A 22,465-nucleotide genomic window follows, 5' to 3' on the forward strand; every position below is an offset into this window, starting at 1 on the left:
TAGAGACCAAATCCCCAACATAATTCCTCTTATTCGTAAAATGTTTCAGTTTTTTTTAGACCAAATCCCCATCATAATTCCTCTTATTTGTTAAATGTTTCAGTTTCTTTTACTGACCAAATCCCCATCATAATTCCTCTTATTCGTAAAATGTTTCAGTTTGTTTTGGAAACCAAATCCCATCACAATTCCTCTTATTCCTAAAATGTTTCAGTTTCTTTTAAAGACCAAATCCCATCACAATTCCTCTTATTCCTAAAATGTTTCAGATTCTTTTAGAGGCCAAATCCAGGTCAGAGTTCCGCTTATTCGTAAAATGTTTGAGTTTGTTTTCGAGGCCAAATCTCCAACATAATTCCTCTTATTCGTAAACTGTTTGAGTTTGTTTTCGAGGCCAAATCTCCAACATAATTCCTCTTATTCGTAAACTGTTTGAGTTTGTTTTCGAGGCCAAATCTCCAACATAATTCCTCTTATTCGTAAACTGTTTCAGCTTATTTTAGAGACCAAATCCACGTCATAATTTCTTTTATTCGTAAAATGTGTCAGTTTGTTTTAGAGACTAAATCCCGGTCAGAGTTCAGATTATTAGTAAAATGTTTCATTTTCTTTTAGAAACCAAAACACGGTCAGGGTTTTGCATATTTATAAAATGTTTCGGTTTCTTTTAGTGGCCAAATCCCCGTCAGAATTTCTCTTATTCGTAAAATATTTCAGTTTGTTTTAGAGACCAAATCCCCGTCAGAATCTCTCTTATTCGTAAAATGGTTCAGTTTCCTTTATTAACCAAATCCCCGTCAGAATTTCTCTTATTCGTAAAATGTTTCAGTTTCTTTTAAAGACCAAATCTCCGTCAGAGTTCCTTTTATTCGTAAAATATTTCAGTTTGTTTTAGAGACCAAATACCCATCAGAATTTCTCTTATCCGTAAAATGTTTCAGTTTCTTTTAGTGACTAAATCCCCGTCAGAGTTCCGCTTATTCGTAAAATGCTTCAGTTTGTTTTGGAGACCAAATCCCCGTCAGAATTTCTCTTGTTCCTTAAATGTATTATTCTGTTGTTGATAAAACGAAATCCCCTTCAAAATGTTCCCCATCACCCATTATCAGCTCATATTATTATATCATTAATTAAATTATTGCCTGAGTTGTGAAGCAACCGTAAAGTTGTACCTACAGGAGTGAGGAATGTTGTTTGTGATCATCGTAGAAATATTACAGATTTATATGTACAGGTAAATAAAATGGTAAAAGTTGTAAAGGTAATATTAACATGATATTTTTGAGATATAAAACATTTATGACATTCAATCAAGACCATAAAAGTAAACAAAATTATTTTGAAAACGGTTTTCATTTCGATTTCATCACACATCTGAGACCGTATTTTTCGTACACATGTCACCGGTTCTCCGTGTTCCACAAAAAACAGCTACAAGGTCACTGTGCTTGTTTTTAGTAACGAATTTATGGTTTCTTGGAAAATCGAACAACAAAAAAGACAAAGGGACAAAATGGTCGCTCAGTTTACTCTACTATACCCCAAAACAGGAAAAAAAAAATTCTCACCTGCTAAAACCATGCCCTGCCGAAGACATTTTTGGAATCGACAGTACTGACATCTGTTTCTTTGGGCTTTGGTGATTTCACAATTTCCATCCGCAACGCACGTGTAAACTCGTTTGTTTTGCACTGTTCGCTTGAAAAATCCTTTGCACCTAGGAATGACAGATAGAAAAAAATTCTTAAAATGTCACGCACTCGCTACTGAAATAGCGTACGGAAGAAAACACTTAAAAACAACAAAATTTGTAGCTTGCTAGTTTCAATACGATTTTCATATTCCTTTTGATAAGTTGTTTTTCAAAAGACGTTAGAAAGTACAGACTAAGCTAAAACGACGGCAAATGACTTTACATCCAAATTTAAACGAATAATTTCCTCAAAACCTTAGTGTTTAAAATAAACTACATTTAATCCACAAACAACGTATTTCTAATTAACTTTATCTACAAACATGTGGTATTCACAAGTACAGATGTTTTTTTTTTATTTTCTAATTCATCAGGTTGGAAAAAAAACACCTAAAAACATGATTTAATATACCAGAAAAAAAACACACTAATTATTTTTATAGTAGAATTTAAACCAAAGAGAAAGCCCAAAATAATTATATGGATAAAAAAATCAAATAAACATACAAGTATAAATACATAATGGCTATAAACACCAGATATACAATATAAAAATCAGTAAGAGTACTCATACACCACTTCCTGCGGCATGTTTGTGGACTTACACGCAGGCCCAGCATGGCCAGGTGGTTAAGGCACTAAACTCGTAATCCGAGGGTCGAGGGTTCGAATCCCCGGAGCACCAAACATGCTCCCCCTTTCAAGCGTAGGGGGTGTTATAATGTTATGGCTAATCCCACTATTCGTTGGTAAAAGAATAGCCCAAGAGTTGACAGTGGGTGGTGATGACTAGCTGCCTTCCCTCTGGTCTAACACTGCTAAATTATGGAGGGCTAGCGCAGACAGCTCTTGAACAGCTTTGCGTGAAATTTAAAATAAACAAACTTACAACGCTAGAAACCAGGTTTCGATACCCGTGGTGTGCAAAGCAGAAGAGTTTGTTTCTTGTTTATTACGACAAAGCAATATTTTCACTTTTATTATTTTACTAAAATTCCAACAAAGAAATAAAACAGGAATTTAACAGAATGTTAAGCTTTAGTCAAAGTAAAATGTAGACAGTTTTAAATCAGACTATAAAATTTAGATGGTTCATGATATTTTAAATCAGACTATATACTTTAGTTCATGTAAAATGTACACAGAGTTAAATCAGACAGAACTTCAGTGAAATTAAAATGTAGCTCTAAATCAGACATGAACTTTAGTCAAAGTAAAATACTCAGTTTTAAATCAGACTATAAACTGAGCTCAAAACTAAAATTCACAGTATTACACTGACTATAAACTTTAGCAGAAAATTCACAGTATTACACTGAACTCCATAGTCAGTAAAATGTATATTTTAAATCAGACTATAAACTTTAGCCAAAGTAAAATGTAGACAGTTTTAAATCAGACTATGAACTTTAGTCAAAGTAAAATGTAGACAGTTTTAAATCAGACTATAAACTTTAGCCAAAGTAAAATGTAGACAGTTTTAAATCAGACTATAAACTTTAGCCAAAGTGAAATGTAGTTTTAAATCAGACTATGAACTTTAGTCAAAGTAAAATGTAGACAGTTTTAAATCAGACTATTAACTTTAGATGGAATAATTTTAAATGTACAGTAAATGACTATATACCTTATAAAGTAATTTTAAATCAGATATGTGAACTATTAGGTAAACTACAGCTGAGTAAAATGTACACTGAATATGTTGTGAAGTATGGTAAACTACAAACTACAGCTACAGCTGATACTAATATTAAGTAATTGTGCAGTAAATTTAATACCATATGTTATATATGTTGTAAAGTAGGGTAAAGTACAGCTGATACTAATATTAACTAACTGTACAGTAAATTTAACACCTTATATTATAATGATATCTTGTGAAGTATGGTAAACTACAGCTGATACTAATATTAACTAACTGTACAGTAAATTTAACACCTTATGTTACAATGATATGTTGTGAAGTATGGTAAACTACAGCTGATACTAATATTAACTAACTGTACAGTAAATTTAACACCTTATATTACAATGATATGTTGTGAAGTGGGGTAAACTACAGCTGAACTAACTAGCTGACAGTAAATTTAATACTTAATATATAACTACACTGATACAATATTAACTAACTGTACAGTAAATACCTTATGTTACAATGATATGTTGTGAAGTAGGGTAAACTACAGCTGATACTAATATTAACTAACTGTACAGTAAATTTAATTAACTACCTTATGTTACAATATGTTGTGAAGTAAACTGTTACTAATATTAACTAACTGTGAAATTTAATACCTTATGTATGGTAAACTACAGCTGATATAATATTAACTAATGTACATGTTGTGAAGTATGGTAAACTACAGCTGATACTAATATTAACTAACTGTACAGTAAATTTAACACCTTATGTTACAATGATATGTTGTGAAGTAGGGTAAACTACAGCTGATACTAATATTAACTAACTGTACAGTAAATTTAACACCTTATGTTACAATGATATGTTGTGAAGTAGGGTAAACTACAGCTGATACTAATATTAACTAACTGTACAGTAAATTTAACACCTTATGTTACAATGATATGTTGTGAAGTATGGTAAACTACAGCTGATACTAATATTAACTAACTGTACAGTAAATTTAATACCTTATGTTACAATATGTTGTGAAACTACAGCTGATACTAATATTAACTAACTGTACAGTAAATTTAACACCTTATGTTACAATGATATGTTGTGAAGTATGGTAAACTACAGCTGATACTAATATTAACTAACTGTACAGTAAATTTAATACCTTATGTTACAATGATATGTTGTGAAGTAGGGTAAACTACAGCTGATACTAATATTAACTAACTGTACAGTAAATTTAATACCTTATGTTACAATGATATGTTGTGAAGTAGGGTAAACTACAGCTGATACTAATATTAACTAACTGTACAGTAAATTTAATACCTTATGTTACAATGATATGTTGTGAAGTATGGTAAACTACAGCTGATACTAATATTAACTAACTGTACAGTAAATTTAACACCTTATGTTACAATGATATGTTGTGAAGTATGGTAAACTACAGCTGATACTAATATTAACTAACTGTACAGTAAATTTAATACCTTATGTTACAATGATATGTTGTGAAGTAGGGTAAACTACAGCTGATACTAATATTAACTAACTGTACAGTAAATTTAATACCTTATGTTACAATGATATGTTGTGAAGTATGGTAAACTACAGCTGATACTAATATTAACTAACTGTACAGTAAATTTAACACCTTATGTTACAATGATATGTTGTGAAGTATGGTAAACTACAGCTGATACTAATATTAACTAACTGTACAGTAAATTTAACACCTTATGTTACAATGATATGTTGTGAAGTATGGTAAACTACAGCTGATACTAATATTAACTAACTGTACAGTAAATTTAACACCTTATGTTACAATGATATGTTGTGAAGTAGGGTAAACTACAGCTGATACTAATATTAACTAACTGTACAGTAAATTTAATACCTTATGTTACAATGATATGTTGTGAAGTATGGTAAACTACAGCTGATACTAATATTAACTAACTGTACAGTAAATTTAACACCTTATGTTACAATGATATGTTGTGAAGTAGGGTAAACTACAGCTGATACTAATATTAACTAACTGTACAGTAAATTTAACACCTTATGTTACAATGATATGTTGTGAAGTAGGGTAAACTACAGCTGATACTAATATTAACTAACTGTACAGTAAATTTAATACCTTATGTTACAATGATATGTTGTGAAGTATGGTAAACTACAGCTGATACTAATATTAACTAACTGTACAGTAAATTTAATACCTTATGTTACAATGATATGTTGTGAAGTATGGTAAACTACAGCTGATACTAATATTAACTAACTGTACAGTAAATTTAACACCTTATGTTACAATGATATGTTGTGAAGTGGGGTAAACTACAGCTGATACTAATATTAACTAACTGTACAGTAAATTTAATACCTTATGTTACAATGATATGTTGTGAAGTAGGGTAAACTACAGCTGATACTAATATTAACTAACTGTACAGTAAATTTAACACCTTATGTTACAATGATATGTTGTGAAGTATGGTAAACTACAGCTGATACTAATATTAACTAACTGTACAGTAAATTTAATACCTTATGTTACAATGATATGTTGTGAAGTAGGGTAAACTACAGCTGATACTAATATTAACTAACTGTACAGTAAATTTAATACCTTATGTTACAATGATATGTTGTGAAGTAGGGTAAACTACAGCTGATACTAATATTAACTAACTGTACAGTAAATTTAATACCTTATGTTACAATGATATGTTGTGAAGTAGGGTAAACTACAGCTGATACTAATATTAACTAACTGTACAGTAAATTTAACACCTTATGTTACAATGATATGTTGTGAAGTAGGGTAAACTACAGCTGATACTAATATTAACTAACTGTACAGTAAATTTAATACCTTATGTTACAATGATATGTTGTGAAGTATGGTAAACTACAGCTGATACTAATATTAACTAACTGTACAGTAAATTTAATACCTTATGTTACAATGATATGTTGTGAAGTAGGGTAAACTACAGCTGATACTAATATTAACTAACTGTACAGTAAATTTAACACCTTATGTTACAATGATATGTTGTGAAGTAGGGTAAACTACAGCTGATACTAATATTAACTAACTGTACAGTAAATTTAACACCTTATGTTACAATGATATGTTGTGAAGTAGGGTAAACTACAGCTGATACTAATATTAACTAACTGTACAGTAAATTTAACACCTTATGTTATGTTGTGAAGTAGGGTAAACTACAGCTGATACTAATATTAACTAACTGTACAGTAAATTTAACACCTTATGTTACAATGATATGTTGTGAAGTAGGGTAAACTACAGCTGATACTAATATTAACTAACTGTACAGTAAATTTAACACCTTATGTTACAATGATATGTTGTGAAGTAGGGTAAACTACAGCTGATACTAATATTAACTAACTGTACAGTAAATTTAACACCTTATGTTACAATGATATGTTGTGAAGTATGGTAAACTACAGCTGATACTAATATTAACTAACTGTACAGTAAATTTAACACCTTATGTTACAATGATATGTTGTGAAGTATGGTAAACTACAGCTGATACTAATATTAACTAACTGTACAGTAAATTTAACACCTTATGTTACAATGATATGTTGTGAAGTATGGTAAACTACAGCTGATACTAATATTAACTAACTGTACAGTAAATTTAATACCTTATGTTACAATGATATGTTGTGAAGTAGGGTAAACTACAGCTGATACTAATATTAACTAACTGTACAGTAAATTTAATACCTTATGTTACAATGATATGTTGTGAAGTATGGTAAACTACAGCTGATACTAATATTAACTAACTGTACAGTAAATTTAATACCTTATGTTACAATGATATGTTGTGAAGTAGGGTAAACTACAGCTGATACTAATATTAACTAACTGTACAGTAAATTTAATACCTTATGTTACAATGATATGTTGTGAAGTAGGGTAAACTACAGCTGATACTAATATTAACTAACTGTACAGTAAATTTAATACCTTATGTTACAATGATATGTTGTGAAGTAGGGTAAACTACAGCTGATACTAATATTAACTAACTGTACAGTAAATTTAACACCTTATGTTACAATGATATGTTGTGAAGTATGGTAAACTACAGCTGATACTAATATTAACTAACTGTACAGTAAATTTAACACCTTATGTTACAATGATATGTTGTGAAGTAGGGTAAACTACAGCTGATACTAATATTAACTAACTGTACAGTAAATTTAACACCTTATGTTACAATGATATGTTGTGAAGTAGGGTAAACTACAGCTGATACTAATATTAACTAACTGTACAGTAAATTTAATACCTTATGTTACAATGATATGTTGTGAAGTAGGGTAAACTACAGCTGATACTAATATTAACTAACTGTACAGTAAATTTAATACCTTATGTTACAATATGTTGTGAAGTAGGGTAAACTACAGCTGATACTAATATTAACTAACTGTACAGTAAATTTAATACCTTATGTTACAATGATATGTTGTGAAGTATGGTAAACTACAGCTGATACTAATATTAACTAACTGTACAGTAAATTTAACACCTTATGTTACAATGATATGTTGTGAAGTATGGTAAACTACAGCTGATACTAATATTAACTAACTGTACAGTAAATTTAACACCTTATGTTACAATGATATGTTGTGAAGTATGGTAAACTACAGCTGATACTAATATTAACTAACTGTACAGTAAATTTAACACCTTATGTTACAATGATATGTTGTGAAGTATGGAAAACTACAGCTGATACTAATATTAACTAACTGTACAGTAAATTTAACACCTTATGTTACAATGATATGTTGTGAAGTATGGTAAACTACAGCTGATACTAATATTAACTAACTGTACAGTAAATTTAATACCTTATGTTACAATGATATGTTGTGAAGTAGGGTAAACTACAGCTGATACTAATATTAACTAACTGTACAGTAAATTTAACACCTTATGTTACAATGATATGTTGTGAAGTAGGGTAAACTACAGCTGATACTAATATTAACTAACTGTACAGTAAATTTAATACCTTATGTTACAATGATATGTTGTGAAGTAGGGTAAACTACAGCTGATACTAATATTAACTAACTGTACAGTAAATTTAACACCTTATGTTACAATGATATGTTGTGAAGTAGGGTAAACTACAGCTGATACTAATATTAACTAACTGTACAGTAAATTTAACACCTTATGTTACAATGATATGTTGTGAAGTATGGTAAACTACAGCTGATACTAATATTAACTAACTGTACAGTAAATTTAACACCTTATGTTACAATGATATGTTGTGAAGTATGGTAAACTACAGCTGATACTAATATTAACTAACTGTACAGTAAATTTAACACCTTATGTTACAATGATATGTTGTGAAGTGGGGTAAACTACAGCTGATACTAATATTAACTAACTGTACAGTAAATTTAATACCTTATGTTACAATGATATGTTGTGAAACTACAGCTGATACTAATATTAACTAACTGTACAGGTAAACTACAGCTGATACTAATATTAACTAACTGTACAGTAAATTTAACACCTTATGTTACAATGATATGTTGTGAAGTAGGGTAAACTACAGCTGATACTAATATTAACTAACTGTACAGTAAATTTAATACCTTATGTTACAATGATATGTTGTGAAGTAGGGTAAACTACAGCTGATACTAATATTAACTAACTGTACAGTAAATTTAATACCTTATGTTACAATGATATGTTGTGAAGTATTAACTAACTGGTAAACTACAGCTGATACTAATATTAACTAACTGTACAGTAAATTTAACACCTTATGTTACAATGATATGTTGTGAAGTAGGGTAAACTACAGCTGATACTAATATTAACTAACTGTACAGTAAATTTAACACCTTATGTTACAATGATATGTTGTGAAGTATGGTAAACTACAGCTGATACTAATATTAACTAACTGTACAGTAAATTTAATACCTTATGTTACAATATGTTGTGAAGTAGGGTAAACTACAGCTGATACTAATATTAACTAACTGTACAGTAAATTTAATACCTTATGTTACAATGATATGTTGTGAAGTATTAAACTACAGCTGATACTAATATTAACTAACTGTACAGTAAATTTAATACCTTATGTTACAATAAACTACAGCTGATACTAATATTAACTAACTGTACAGTAAATTTAATACCTTATGTTACAATGATATGTTGTGAAGTATGGTAAACTACAGCTGATACTAATATTAACTAACTGTACAGTAAATTTAACACCTTATGTTACAATGATATGTTGTGAAGTATGGTAAACTACAGCTGATACTAATATTAACTAACTGTACAGTAAATTTAATACCTTATGTTAAAATGATATGTTGTGAAGTATGGTAAACTACAGCTGATACTAATATTAACTAACTGTACAGTAAATTTAACACCTTATGTTACAATGATATGTTGTGAAGTAGGGTAAACTACAGCTGATACTAATATTAACTAACTGTACAGTAAATTTAACACCTTATGTTACAATTTGTTGTGAAGTAGGGTAAACTACAGCTGATACTAATATTAACTAACTGTACAGTAAATTTAACACCTTATGTTACAATGATATGTTGTGAAGTAGGGTAAACTACAGCTGATACTAATATTAACTAACTGTACAGTAAATTTAATACCTTATGTTACAATGATATGTTGTGAAGTAGGGTAAACTACAGCTGATACTAATATTAACTAACTGTACAGTAAATTTAATACCTTATGTTACAATGATATGTTGTGAAGTATGGTAAACTACAGCTGATACTAATATTAACTAACTGTACAGTAAATTTAATACCTTATGTTACAATGATATGTTGTGAAGTATGGTAAACTACAGCTGATACTAATATTAACTAACTGTACAGTAAATTTAACACCTTATGTTACAATGATATGTTGTGAAGTAGGGTAAACTACAGCTGATACTAATATTAACTAACTGTACAGTAAATTTAATACCTTATGTTACAATGATATGTTGTGAAGTAGGGTAAACTACAGCTGATACTAATATTAACTAACTGTACAGTAAATTTAACACCTTATGTTACAATGATATGTTGTGAAGTAGGGTAAACTACAGCTGATACTAATATTAACTAACTGTACAGTAAATTTAACACCTTATGTTACAATGATATGTTGTGAAGTATGGTAAACTACAGCTGATACTAATATTAACTAACTGTACAGTAAATTTAACACCTTATGTTACAATGATATGTTGTGAAGTATGGTAAACTACAGCTGATACTAATATTAACTAACTGTACAGTAAATTTAACACCTTATGTTACAATGATATGTTGTGAAGTAGGGTAAACTACAGCTGATACTAATATTAACTAACTGTACAGTAAATTTAATACCTTATGTTACAATGATATGTTGTGAAGTAGGGTAAACTACAGCTGATACTAATATTAACTAACTGTACAGTAAATTTAACACCTTATGTTACAATGATATGTTGTGAAGTATGGTAAACTACAGCTGATACTAATATTAACTAACTGTACAGTAAATTTAACACCTTATGTTACAATGATATGTTGTGAAGTGGGGTAAACTACAGCTGATACTAATATTAACTAACTGTACAGTAAATTTAATACCTTATGTTACAATGATATGTTGTGAAGTAGGGTAAACTACAGCTGATACTAATATTAACTAACTGTACAGTAAATTTAATACCTTATGTTACAATGATATGTTGTGAAGTATGGTAAACTACAGCTGATACTAATATTAACTAACTGTACAGTAAATTTAATACCTTATGTTACAATGATATGTTGTGAAGTAGGGTAAACTACAGCTGATACTAATATTAACTAACTGTACAGTAAATTTAATACCTTATGTTACAATGATATGTTGTGAAGTAGGGTAAACTACAGCTGATACTAATATTAACTAACTGTACAGTAAATTTAATACCTTATGTTACAATGATATGTTGTGAAGTAGGGTAAACTACAGCTGATACTAATATTAACTAACTGTACAGTAAATTTAACACCTTATGTTACAATGATATGTTGTGAAGTAGGGTAAACTACAGCTGATACTAATATTAACTAACTGTACAGTAAATTTAACACCTTATGTTACAATGATATGTTGTGAAGTATGGTAAACTACAGCTGATACTAATATTAACTAACTGTACAGTAAATTTAATACCTTATGTTACAATGATATGTTGTGAAGTAGGGTAAACTACAGCTGATACTAATATTAACTAACTGTACAGTAAATTTAACACCTTATGTTACAATGATATGTTGTGAAGTAGGGTAAACTACAGCTGATACTAATATTAACTAACTGTACAGTAAATTTAATACCTTATGTTACAATGATATGTTGTGAAGTATGGTAAACTACAGCTGATACTAATATTAACTAACTGTACAGTAAATTTAACACCTTATGTTACAATGATATGTTGTGAAGTAGGGTAAACTACAGCTGATACTAATATTAACTAACTGTACAGTAAATTTAACACCTTATGTTACAATGATATGTTGTGAAGTATGGTAAACTACAGCTGATACTAATATTAACTAACTGTACAGTAAATTTAACACCTTATGTTACAATGATATGTTGTGAAGTAGGGTAAACTACAGCTGATACTAATATTAACTAACTGTACAGTAAATTTAACACCTTATGTTACAATGATATGTTGTGAAGTGGGGTAAACTACAGCTGATACTAATATTAACTAACTGTACAGTAAATTTAATACCTTATGTTACAATGATATGTTGTGAAGTAGGGTAAACTACAGCTGATACTAATATTAACTAACTGTACAGTAAATTTAATACCTTATGTTACAATGATATGTTGTGAAGTAGGGTAAACTACAGCTGATACTAATATTAACTAACTGTACAGTAAATTTAACACCTTATGTTACAATGATATGTTGTGAAGTAGGGTAAACTACAGCTGATACTAATATTAACTAACTGTACAGTAAATTTAACTTATGTTATATATGTTGTGAAGTAGGGTAAACTAATATTAACTAACTGTACAGTAAATTTAATACCTTATGTTACAATGATATGTTGTGAAGTAGGGTAAACTACAGCTGATACTAATATTAACTAACTGTACAGTAAATTTAACACCTTATGTTACAATGATATGTTGTGAAGTAGGGTAAACTACAGCTGATACTAATATTAACTACAGCTGATATATGTTGTGAAGTATGGTAAACTAATATTAACTAACTGTACAGTAAATTTAACACCTTATGTTACAATGATATGTTGTGAAGTAGGGTAAACTACAGCTGATACTAATATTAACTAACTGTACAGTAAATTTAACACCTTATGTTACAATGATATGTTGTGAAGTAGGGTAAACTACAGCTGATACTAATATTAACTAACTGTACAGTAAATTTAATACCTTATGTTACAATGATATGTTGTGAAGTAGGGTAAACTACAGCTGATACTAATATTAACTAACTGTACAGTAAATTTAACACCTTATGTTACAATGATATGTTGTGAAGTAGGGTAAACTACAGCTGATACTAATATTAACTAACTGTACAGTAAATTTAATACCTTATGTTACAATGATATGTTGTGAAAACTACAGCTGATACTAATATTAACTAACTGTACAGTAAATTTATACCTTATGTTACAATGATATGTTGTGAAGTAGGGTAAACTACAGCTGATACTAATATTAACTAACTGTACAGTAAATTTAATACCTTATGTTACAATGATATGTTGTGAAGTATGGTAAACTACAGCTGATACTAATATTAACTAACTGTACAGTAAATTTAACACCTTATGTTACAATGATATGTTGTGAAGTAGGGTAAACTACAGCTGATACTAATATTAACTAACTGTACAGTAAATTTAACACCTTATGTTACAATGATATGTTGTGAAGTATGGTAAACTACAGCTGATACTAATATTAACTAACTGTACAGTAAATTTAATACCTTATGTTACAATGATATGTTGTGAAGTAGGGTAAACTACAGCTGATACTAATATTAACTAACTGTACAGTAAATTTAACACCTTATGTTACAATGATATGTTGTGAAGTATGGTAAACTACAGCTGATACTAATATTAACTAACTGTACAGTAAATTTAATACCTTATGTTACAATGATATGTTGTGAAGTAGGGTAAACTACAGCTGATACTAATATTAACTAACTGTACAGTAAATTTAACACCTTATGTTACAATGATATGTTGTGAAGTAGGGTAAACTACAGCTGATACTAATATTAACTAACTGTACAGTAAATTTAATACCTTATGTTACAATGATATGTTGTGAAGTATGGTAAACTACAGCTGATACTAATATTAACTAACTGTACAGTAAATTTAACACCTTATGTTACAATGATATGTTGTGAAGTAGGGTAAACTACAGCTGATACTAATATTAACTAACTGTACAGTAAATTTAATACCTTATGTTACAATGATATGTTGTGAAGTAGGGTAAACTACAGCTGATACTAATATTAACTAACTGTACAGTAAATTTAACACCTTATGTTACAATGATATGTTGTGAAGTAGGGTAAACTACAGCTGATACTAATATTAACTAACTGTACAGTAAATTTAATACCTTATGTTACAATGATATGTTGTGAAGTATGGTAAACTACAGCTGATACTAATATTAACTAACTGTACAGTAAATTTAACACCTTATGTTACAATGATATGTTGTGAAGTATGGTAAACTACAGCTGATACTAATATTAACTAACTGTACAGTAAATTTAACACCTTATGTTACAATGATATGTTGTGAAGTAGGGTAAACTACAGCTGATACTAATATTAACTAACTGTACAGTAAATTTAACACCTTATGTTACAATGATATGTTGTGAAGTAGGGTAAACTACAGCTGATACTAATATTAACTAACTGTACAGTAAATTTAACACCTTATGTTACAATGATATGTTGTGAAGTAGGGTAAACTACAGCTGATACTAATATTAACTAACTGTACAGTAAATTTAATACCTTATGTTACAATGATATGTTGTGAAGTAGGGTAAACTACAGCTGATACTAATATTAACTAACTGTACAGTAAATTTAACACCTTATGTTACAATGATATGTTGTGAAGTATGGTAAACTACAGCTGATACTAATATTAACTAACTGTACAGTAAATTTAACACCTTATGTTACAATGATATGTTGTGAAGTATGGTAAACTACAGCTGATACTAATATTAACTAACTGTACAGTAAATTTAACACCTTATGTTACAATGATATGTTGTGAAGTAGGGTAAACTACAGCTGATACTAATATTAACTAACTGTACAGTAAATTTAATACCTTATGTTACAATGATATGTTGTGAAGTATGGTAAACTACAGCTGATACTAATATTAACTAACTGTACAGTAAATTTAATACCTTATGTTACAATGATATGTTGTGAAGTAGGGTAAACTACAGCTGATACTAATATTAACTAACTGTACAGTAAATTTAATACCTTATGTTACAATGATATGTTGTGAAGTAGGGTAAACTACAGCTGATACTAATATTAACTAACTGTACAGTAAATTTAATACCTTATGTTACAATGATATGTTGTGAAGTAGGGTAAACTACAGCTGATACTAATATTAACTAACTGTACAGTAAATTTAATACCTTATGTTACAATGATATGTTGTGAAGTAGGGTAAACTACAGCTGATACTAATATTAACTAACTGTACAGTAAATTTAACACCTTATGTTACAATGATATGTTGTGAAGTAGGGTAAACTACAGCTGATACTAATATTAACTAACTGTACAGTAAATTTAACACCTTATGTTACAATGATATGTTGTGAAGTATGGTAAACTACAGCTGATACTAATATTAACTAACTGTACAGTAAATTTAACACCTTATGTTACAATGATATGTTGTGAAGTATGGTAAACTACAGCTGATACTAATATTAACTAACTGTACAGTAAATTTAATACCTTATGTTACAATGATATGTTGTGAAGTAGGGTAAACTACAGCTGATACTAATATTAACTAACTGTACAGTAAATTTAATACCTTATGTTACAATGATATGTTGTGAAGTAGGGTAAACTACAGCTGATACTAATATTAACTAACTGTACAGTAAATTTAATACCTTATGTTACAATGATATGTTGTGAAGTATGGTAAACTACAGCTGATACTAATATTAACTAACTGTACAGTAAATTTAACACCTTATGTTACAATGATATGTTGTGAAGTAAACTACAGGGTAAACTACAGCTGATACTAATATTAACTAACTGTACAGTAAATTTAATACCTTATGTTATAATGATATGTTGTGAAGTATGGTAAACTACAGCTGATACTAATATTAACTAACTGTACAGTAAATTTAACACCTTATGTTACAATGATATGTTGTGAAGTAGGGTAAACTACAGCTGATACTAATATTAACTAACTGTACAGTAAATTTAATACCTTATGTTACAATGATATGTTGTGAAGTAGGGTAAACTACAGCTGATACTAATATTAACTAACTGTACAGTAAATTTAACACCTTATGTTACAATGATATGTTGTGAAGTATGGTAAACTACAGCTGATACTAATATTAACTAACTGTACAGTAAATTTAACACCTTATGTTACAATGATATGTTGTGAAGTATGGTAAACTACAGCTGATACTAATATTAACTAACTGTACAGTAAATTTAACACCTTATGTTACAATGATATGTTGTGAAGTAGGGTAAACTACAGCTGATACTAATATTAACTAACTGTACAGTAAATTTAACACCTTATGTTACAATGATATGTTGTGAAGTAGGGTAAACTACAGCTGATACTAATATTAACTAACTGTACAGTAAATTTAACACCTTATGTTACAATGATATGTTGTGAAGTATGGTAAACTACAGCTGATACTAATATTAACTAACTGTACAGTAAATTTAATACCTTATGTTACAATGATATGTTGTGAAGTAGGGTAAACTACAGCTGATACTAATATTAACTAACTGTACAGTAAATTTAACACCTTATGTTACAATGATATGTTGTGAAGTAGGGTAAACTACAGCTGATACTAATATTAACTAACTGTACAGTAAATTTAAATTTACCTTATGTTACAATGATATGTTGTGAAGTATGGTAAACTACAGCTGATACTAATATTAACTAACTGTACAGTAAATTTAACACCTTATGTTACAATGATATGTTGTGAAGTATGGTAAACTACAGCTGATACTAATATTAACTAACTGTACAGTAAATTTAATACCTTATGTTACAATGATATGTTGTGAAGTAGGGTAAACTACAGCTGATACTAATATTAACTAACTGTACAGTAAATTTAATACCTTATGTTACAATGATATGTTGTGAAGTAGGGTAAACTACAGCTGATACTAATATTAACTAACTGTACAGTAAATTTAATACCTTATGTTACAATGATATGTTGTGAAGTAGGGTAAACTACAGCTGATACTAATATTAACTAACTGTACAGTAAATTTAACACCTTATGTTACAATGATATGTTGTGAAGTAGGGTAAACTACAGCTGATACTAATATTAACTAACTGTACAGTAAATTTAACACCTTATGTTACAATGATATGTTGTGAAGTAGGGTAAACTACAGCTGATACTAATATTAACTAACTGTACAGTAAATTTAACACCTTATGTTACAATGATATGTTGTGAAGTAGGGTAAACTACAGCTGATACTAATATTAACTAACTGTACAGTAAATTTAACACCTTATGTTACAATGATATGTTGTGAAGTAGGGTAAACTACAGCTGATACTAATATTAACTAACTGTACAGTAAATTTAACACCTTATGTTACAATGATATGTTGTGAAGTATGGTAAACTACAGCTGATACTAATATTAACTAACTGTACAGTAAATTTAATACCTTATGTTACAATGATATGTTGTGAAGTAGGGTAAACTACAGCTGATACTAATATTAACTAACTGTACAGTAAATTTAATACCTTATGTTACAATGATATGTTGTGAAGTATGGTAAACTACAGCTGATACTAATATTAACTAACTGTACAGTAAATTTAATACCTTATGTTACAATGATATGTTGTGAAGTAGGGTAAACTACAGCTGATACTAATATTAACTAACTGTACAGTAAATTTAACACCTTATGTTACAATGATATGTTGTGAAGTAGGGTAAACTACAGCTGATACTAATATTAACTAACTGTACAGTAAATTTAATACCTTATGTTACAATGATATGTTGTGAAGTAGGGTAAACTACAGCTGATACTAATATTAACTAACTGTACAGTAAATTTAACACCTTATGTTACAATGATATGTTGTGAAGTAGGGTAAACTACAGCTGATACTAATATTAACTAACTGTACAGTAAATTTAACACCTTATGTTACAATGATATGTTGTGAAGTATGGTAAACTACAGCTGATACTAATATTAACTAACTGTACAGTAAATTTAACACCTTATGTTACAATGATATGTTGTGAAGTAGGGTAAACTACAGCTGATACTAATATTAACTAACTGTACAGTAAATTTAATACCTTATGTTACAATGATATGTTGTGAAGTAGGGTAAACTACAGCTGATACTAATATTAACTAACTGTACAGTAAATTTAATACCTTATGTTACAATGATATGTTGTGAAGTAGGGTAAACTACAGCTGATACTAATATTAACTAACTGTACAGTAAATTTAATACCTTATGTTACAATGATATGTTGTGAAGTATGGTAAACTACAGCTGATACTAATATTAACTAACTGTACAGTAAATTTAACACCTTATGTTACAATGATATGTTGTGAAGTATGGTAAACTACAGCTGATACTAATATTAACTAACTGTACAGTAAATTTAACACCTTATGTTACAATGATATGTTGTGAAGTAGGGTAAACTACAGCTGATACTAATATTAACTAACTGTACAGTAAATTTAACACCTTATGTTACAATGATATGTTGTGAAGTAACTGTACAGGGTAAACTACAGCTGATACTAATATTAACTAACTGTACAGTAAATTTAATACCTTATGTTACAATGATATGTTGTGAAGTAGGGTAAACTACAGCTGATACTAATATTAACTAACTGTACAGTAAATTTAATACCTTATGTTACAATGATATGTTGTGAAGTAGGGTAAACTACAGCTGATACTAATATTAACTAACTGTACAGTAAATTTAATACCTTATGTTACAATGATATGTTGTGAAGTATGGTAAACTACAGCTGATACTAATATTAACTAACTGTACAGTAAATTTAACACCTTATGTTACAATGATATGTTGTGAAGTATGGTAAACTACAGCTGATACTAATATTAACTAACTGTACAGTAAATTTAACACCTTATGTTACAATGATATGTTGTGAAGTAGGGTAAACTACAGCTGATACTAATATTAACTAACTGTACAGTAAATTTAATACCTTATGTTACAATGATATGTTGTGAAGTATGGTAAACTACAGCTGATACTAATATTAACTAACTGTACAGTAAATTTAACACCTTATGTTACAATGATATGTTGTGAAGTATGGTAAACTACAGCTGATACTAATATTAACTAACTGTACAGTAAATTTAATACCTTATGTTACAATGATATGTTGTGAAGTAGGGTAAACTACAGCTGATACTAATATTAACTAACTGTACAGTAAATTTAATACCTTATGTTACAATGATATGTTGTGAAGTATGGTAAACTACAGCTGATACTAATATTAACTAACTGTACAGTAAATTTAATACCTTATGTTACAATGATATGTTGTGAAGTAGGGTAAACTACAGCTGATACTAATATTAACTAACTGTACAGTAAATTTAATACCTTATGTTACAATGATATGTTGTGAAGTAGGGTAAACTACAGCTGATACTAATATTAACTAACTGTACAGTAAATTTAATACCTTATGTTACAATGATATGTTGTGAAGTAGGGTAAACTACAGCTGATACTAATATTAACTAACTGTACAGTAAATTTAACACCTTATGTTACAATGATATGTTGTGAAGTGGGGTAAACTACAGCTGATACTAATATTAACTAACTGTACAGTAAATTTAATACCTTATGTTATATGATATGTTGTGAAGTAGGGTAAACTACAGCTGATACTAATATTAACTAACTGTACAGTAAATTTAATACCTTATGTTACAATGATATGTTGTGAAGTAGGGTAAACTACAGCTGATACTAATATTAACTAACTGTACAGTAAATTTAATACCTTATGTTACAATGATATGTTGTGAAGTATGGTAAACTACAGCTGATACTAATATTAACTAACTGTACAGTAAATTTAACACCTTATGTTACAATGATATGTTGTGAAGTATGGTAAACTACAGCTGATACTAATATTAACTAACTGTACAGTAAATTTAACACCTTATGTTACAATGATATGTTGTGAAGTAGGGTAAACTACAGCTGATACTAATATTAACTAACTGTACAGTAAATTTAACACCTTATGTTACAATGATATGTTGTGAAGTAGGGTAAACTACAGCTGATACTAATATTAACTAACTGTACAGTAAATTTAACACCTTATGTTACAATGATATGTTGTGAAGTATGGTAAACTACAGCTGATACTAATATTAACTAACTGTACAGTAAATTTAATACCTTATGTTACAATGATATGTTGTGAAGTAGGGTAAACTACAGCTGATACTAATATTAACTAACTGTACAGTAAATTTAATACCTTATGTTACAATGATATGTTGTGAAGTAGGGTAAACTACAGCTGATACTAATATTAACTAACTGTACAGTAAATTTAACACCTTATGTTACAATGATATGTTGTGAAGTATGGTAAACTACAGCTGATACTAATATTAACTAACTGTACAGTAAATTTAACACCTTATGTTACAATGATATGTAAACTAATATTAACTAACTGGTAAACTACATGTTACTGATATGTAAGTATTAAACTACAGCTGATACAATATTAACTAACTGTAAGTAAATTTAACACCTTATGTTACAATGATATGTTGTGAAGTAGGGTAAACTACAGCTGATACTAATATTAACTAACTGTACAGTAAATTTAACACCTTATGTTACAATGATATGTTGTGAAGTAGGGTAAACTACAGCTGATACTAATATTAACTAACTGTACAGTAAATTTAATACCTTATGTTACAATGATATGTTGTGAAGTAGGGTAAACTACAGCTGATACTAATATTAACTAACTGTACAGTAAATTTAATACCTTATGTTACAATGATATGTTGTGAAGTAGGGTAAACTACAGCTGATACTAATATTAACTAACTGTACAGTAAATTTAATACCTTATGTTACAATGATATGTTGTGAAGTAGGGTAAACTACAGCTGATACTAATATTAACTAACTGTACAGTAAATTTAACACCTTATGTTACAATGATATGTTGTGAAGTACAGCTGGTAAACTACAGCTGATACTAATATTAACTAACTGTACAGTAAATTTAATACCTTATGTTACAATGATATGTTGTGAAGTAGGGTAAACTACAGCTGATACTAATATTAACTAACTGTACAGTAAATTTAATACCTTATGTTACAATGATATGTTGTGAAGTAGGGTAAACTACAGCTGATACTAATATTAACTAACTGTACAGTAAATTTAATACCTTATGTTACAATGATATGTTGTGAAGTAGGGTAAACTACAGCTGATACTAATATTAACTAACTGTACAGTAAATTTAATACCTTATGTTACAATGATATGTTGTGAAGTAGGGTAAACTACAGCTGATACTAATATTAACTAACTGTACAGTAAATTTAACACCTTATGTTACAATGATATGTTGTGAAGTATGGTAAACTACAGCTGATACTAATATTAACTAACTGTACAGTAAATTTAACACCTTATGTTACAATGATATGTTGTGAAGTAAATTTAACACCTTATGGGTAAACTACAGCTGATACTAATATTAACTAACTGTACAGTAAATTTAATACCTTATGTTACAATGATATGTTGTGAAGTAGGGTAAACTACAGCTGATACTAATATTAACTAACTGTACAGTAAATTTAACACCTTATGTTACAATGATATGTTGTGAAGTATGGTAAACTACAGCTGATACTAATATTAACTAACTGTACAGTAAATTTAACACCTTATGTTACAATGATATGTTGTGAAGTAGGGTAAACTACAGCTGATACTAATATTAACTAACTGTACAGTAAATTTAATACCTTATGTTACAATGATATGTTGTGAAGTAGGGTAAACTACAGCTGATACTAATATTAACTAACTGTACAGTAAATTTAATACCTTATGTTACAATGATATGTTGTGAAGTATGGTAAACTACAGCTGATACTAATATTAACTAACTGTACAGTAAATTTAACACCTTATGTTACAATGATATGTTGTGAAGTATGGTAAACTACAGCTGATACTAATATTAACTAACTGTACAGTAAATTTAACACCTTATGTTACAATGATATGTTGTGAAGTAGGGTAAACTACAGCTGATACTAATATTAACTAACTGTACAGTAAATTTAATACCTTATGTTACAATGATATGTTGTGAAGTATGGTAAACTACAGCTGATACTAATATTAACTAACTGTACAGTAAATTTAACACCTTATGTTACAATGATATGTTGTGAAGTATGGTAAACTACAGCTGATACTAATATTAACTAACTGTACAGTAAATTTAATACCTTATGTTACAATGATATGTTGTGAAGTAGGGTAAACTACAGCTGATACTAATATTAACTAACTGTACAGTAAATTTAATACCTTAT

General features: G+C 28.8%; 1 protein-coding gene across 6 annotated transcripts in view; it reads right to left on the reverse strand.

The window, feature by feature from the left end:
* LOC143228848 (hormone receptor 4-like) overlaps nt 1-22,465 on the reverse strand; it is a 126,717-nt gene that overhangs the window by 34,634 nt on the left and 69,618 nt on the right. For all 6 annotated transcript variants that reach the window (XM_076460240.1, XM_076460243.1, XM_076460241.1 and 3 more), the window contains exon 3: nt 1,569-1,717. In XM_076460240.1, the coding sequence (XP_076316355.1) occupies nt 1,569-1,717 (149 nt within the window). The remainder of the gene's footprint in view (nt 1-1,568; nt 1,718-22,465) is intronic.

This window comes from Tachypleus tridentatus, chromosome 10 (genome assembly GCF_004210375.1).
Source record: "Tachypleus tridentatus isolate NWPU-2018 chromosome 10, ASM421037v1, whole genome shotgun sequence".
NCBI lineage: Eukaryota > Metazoa > Arthropoda > Merostomata > Xiphosura > Limulidae > Tachypleus > Tachypleus tridentatus.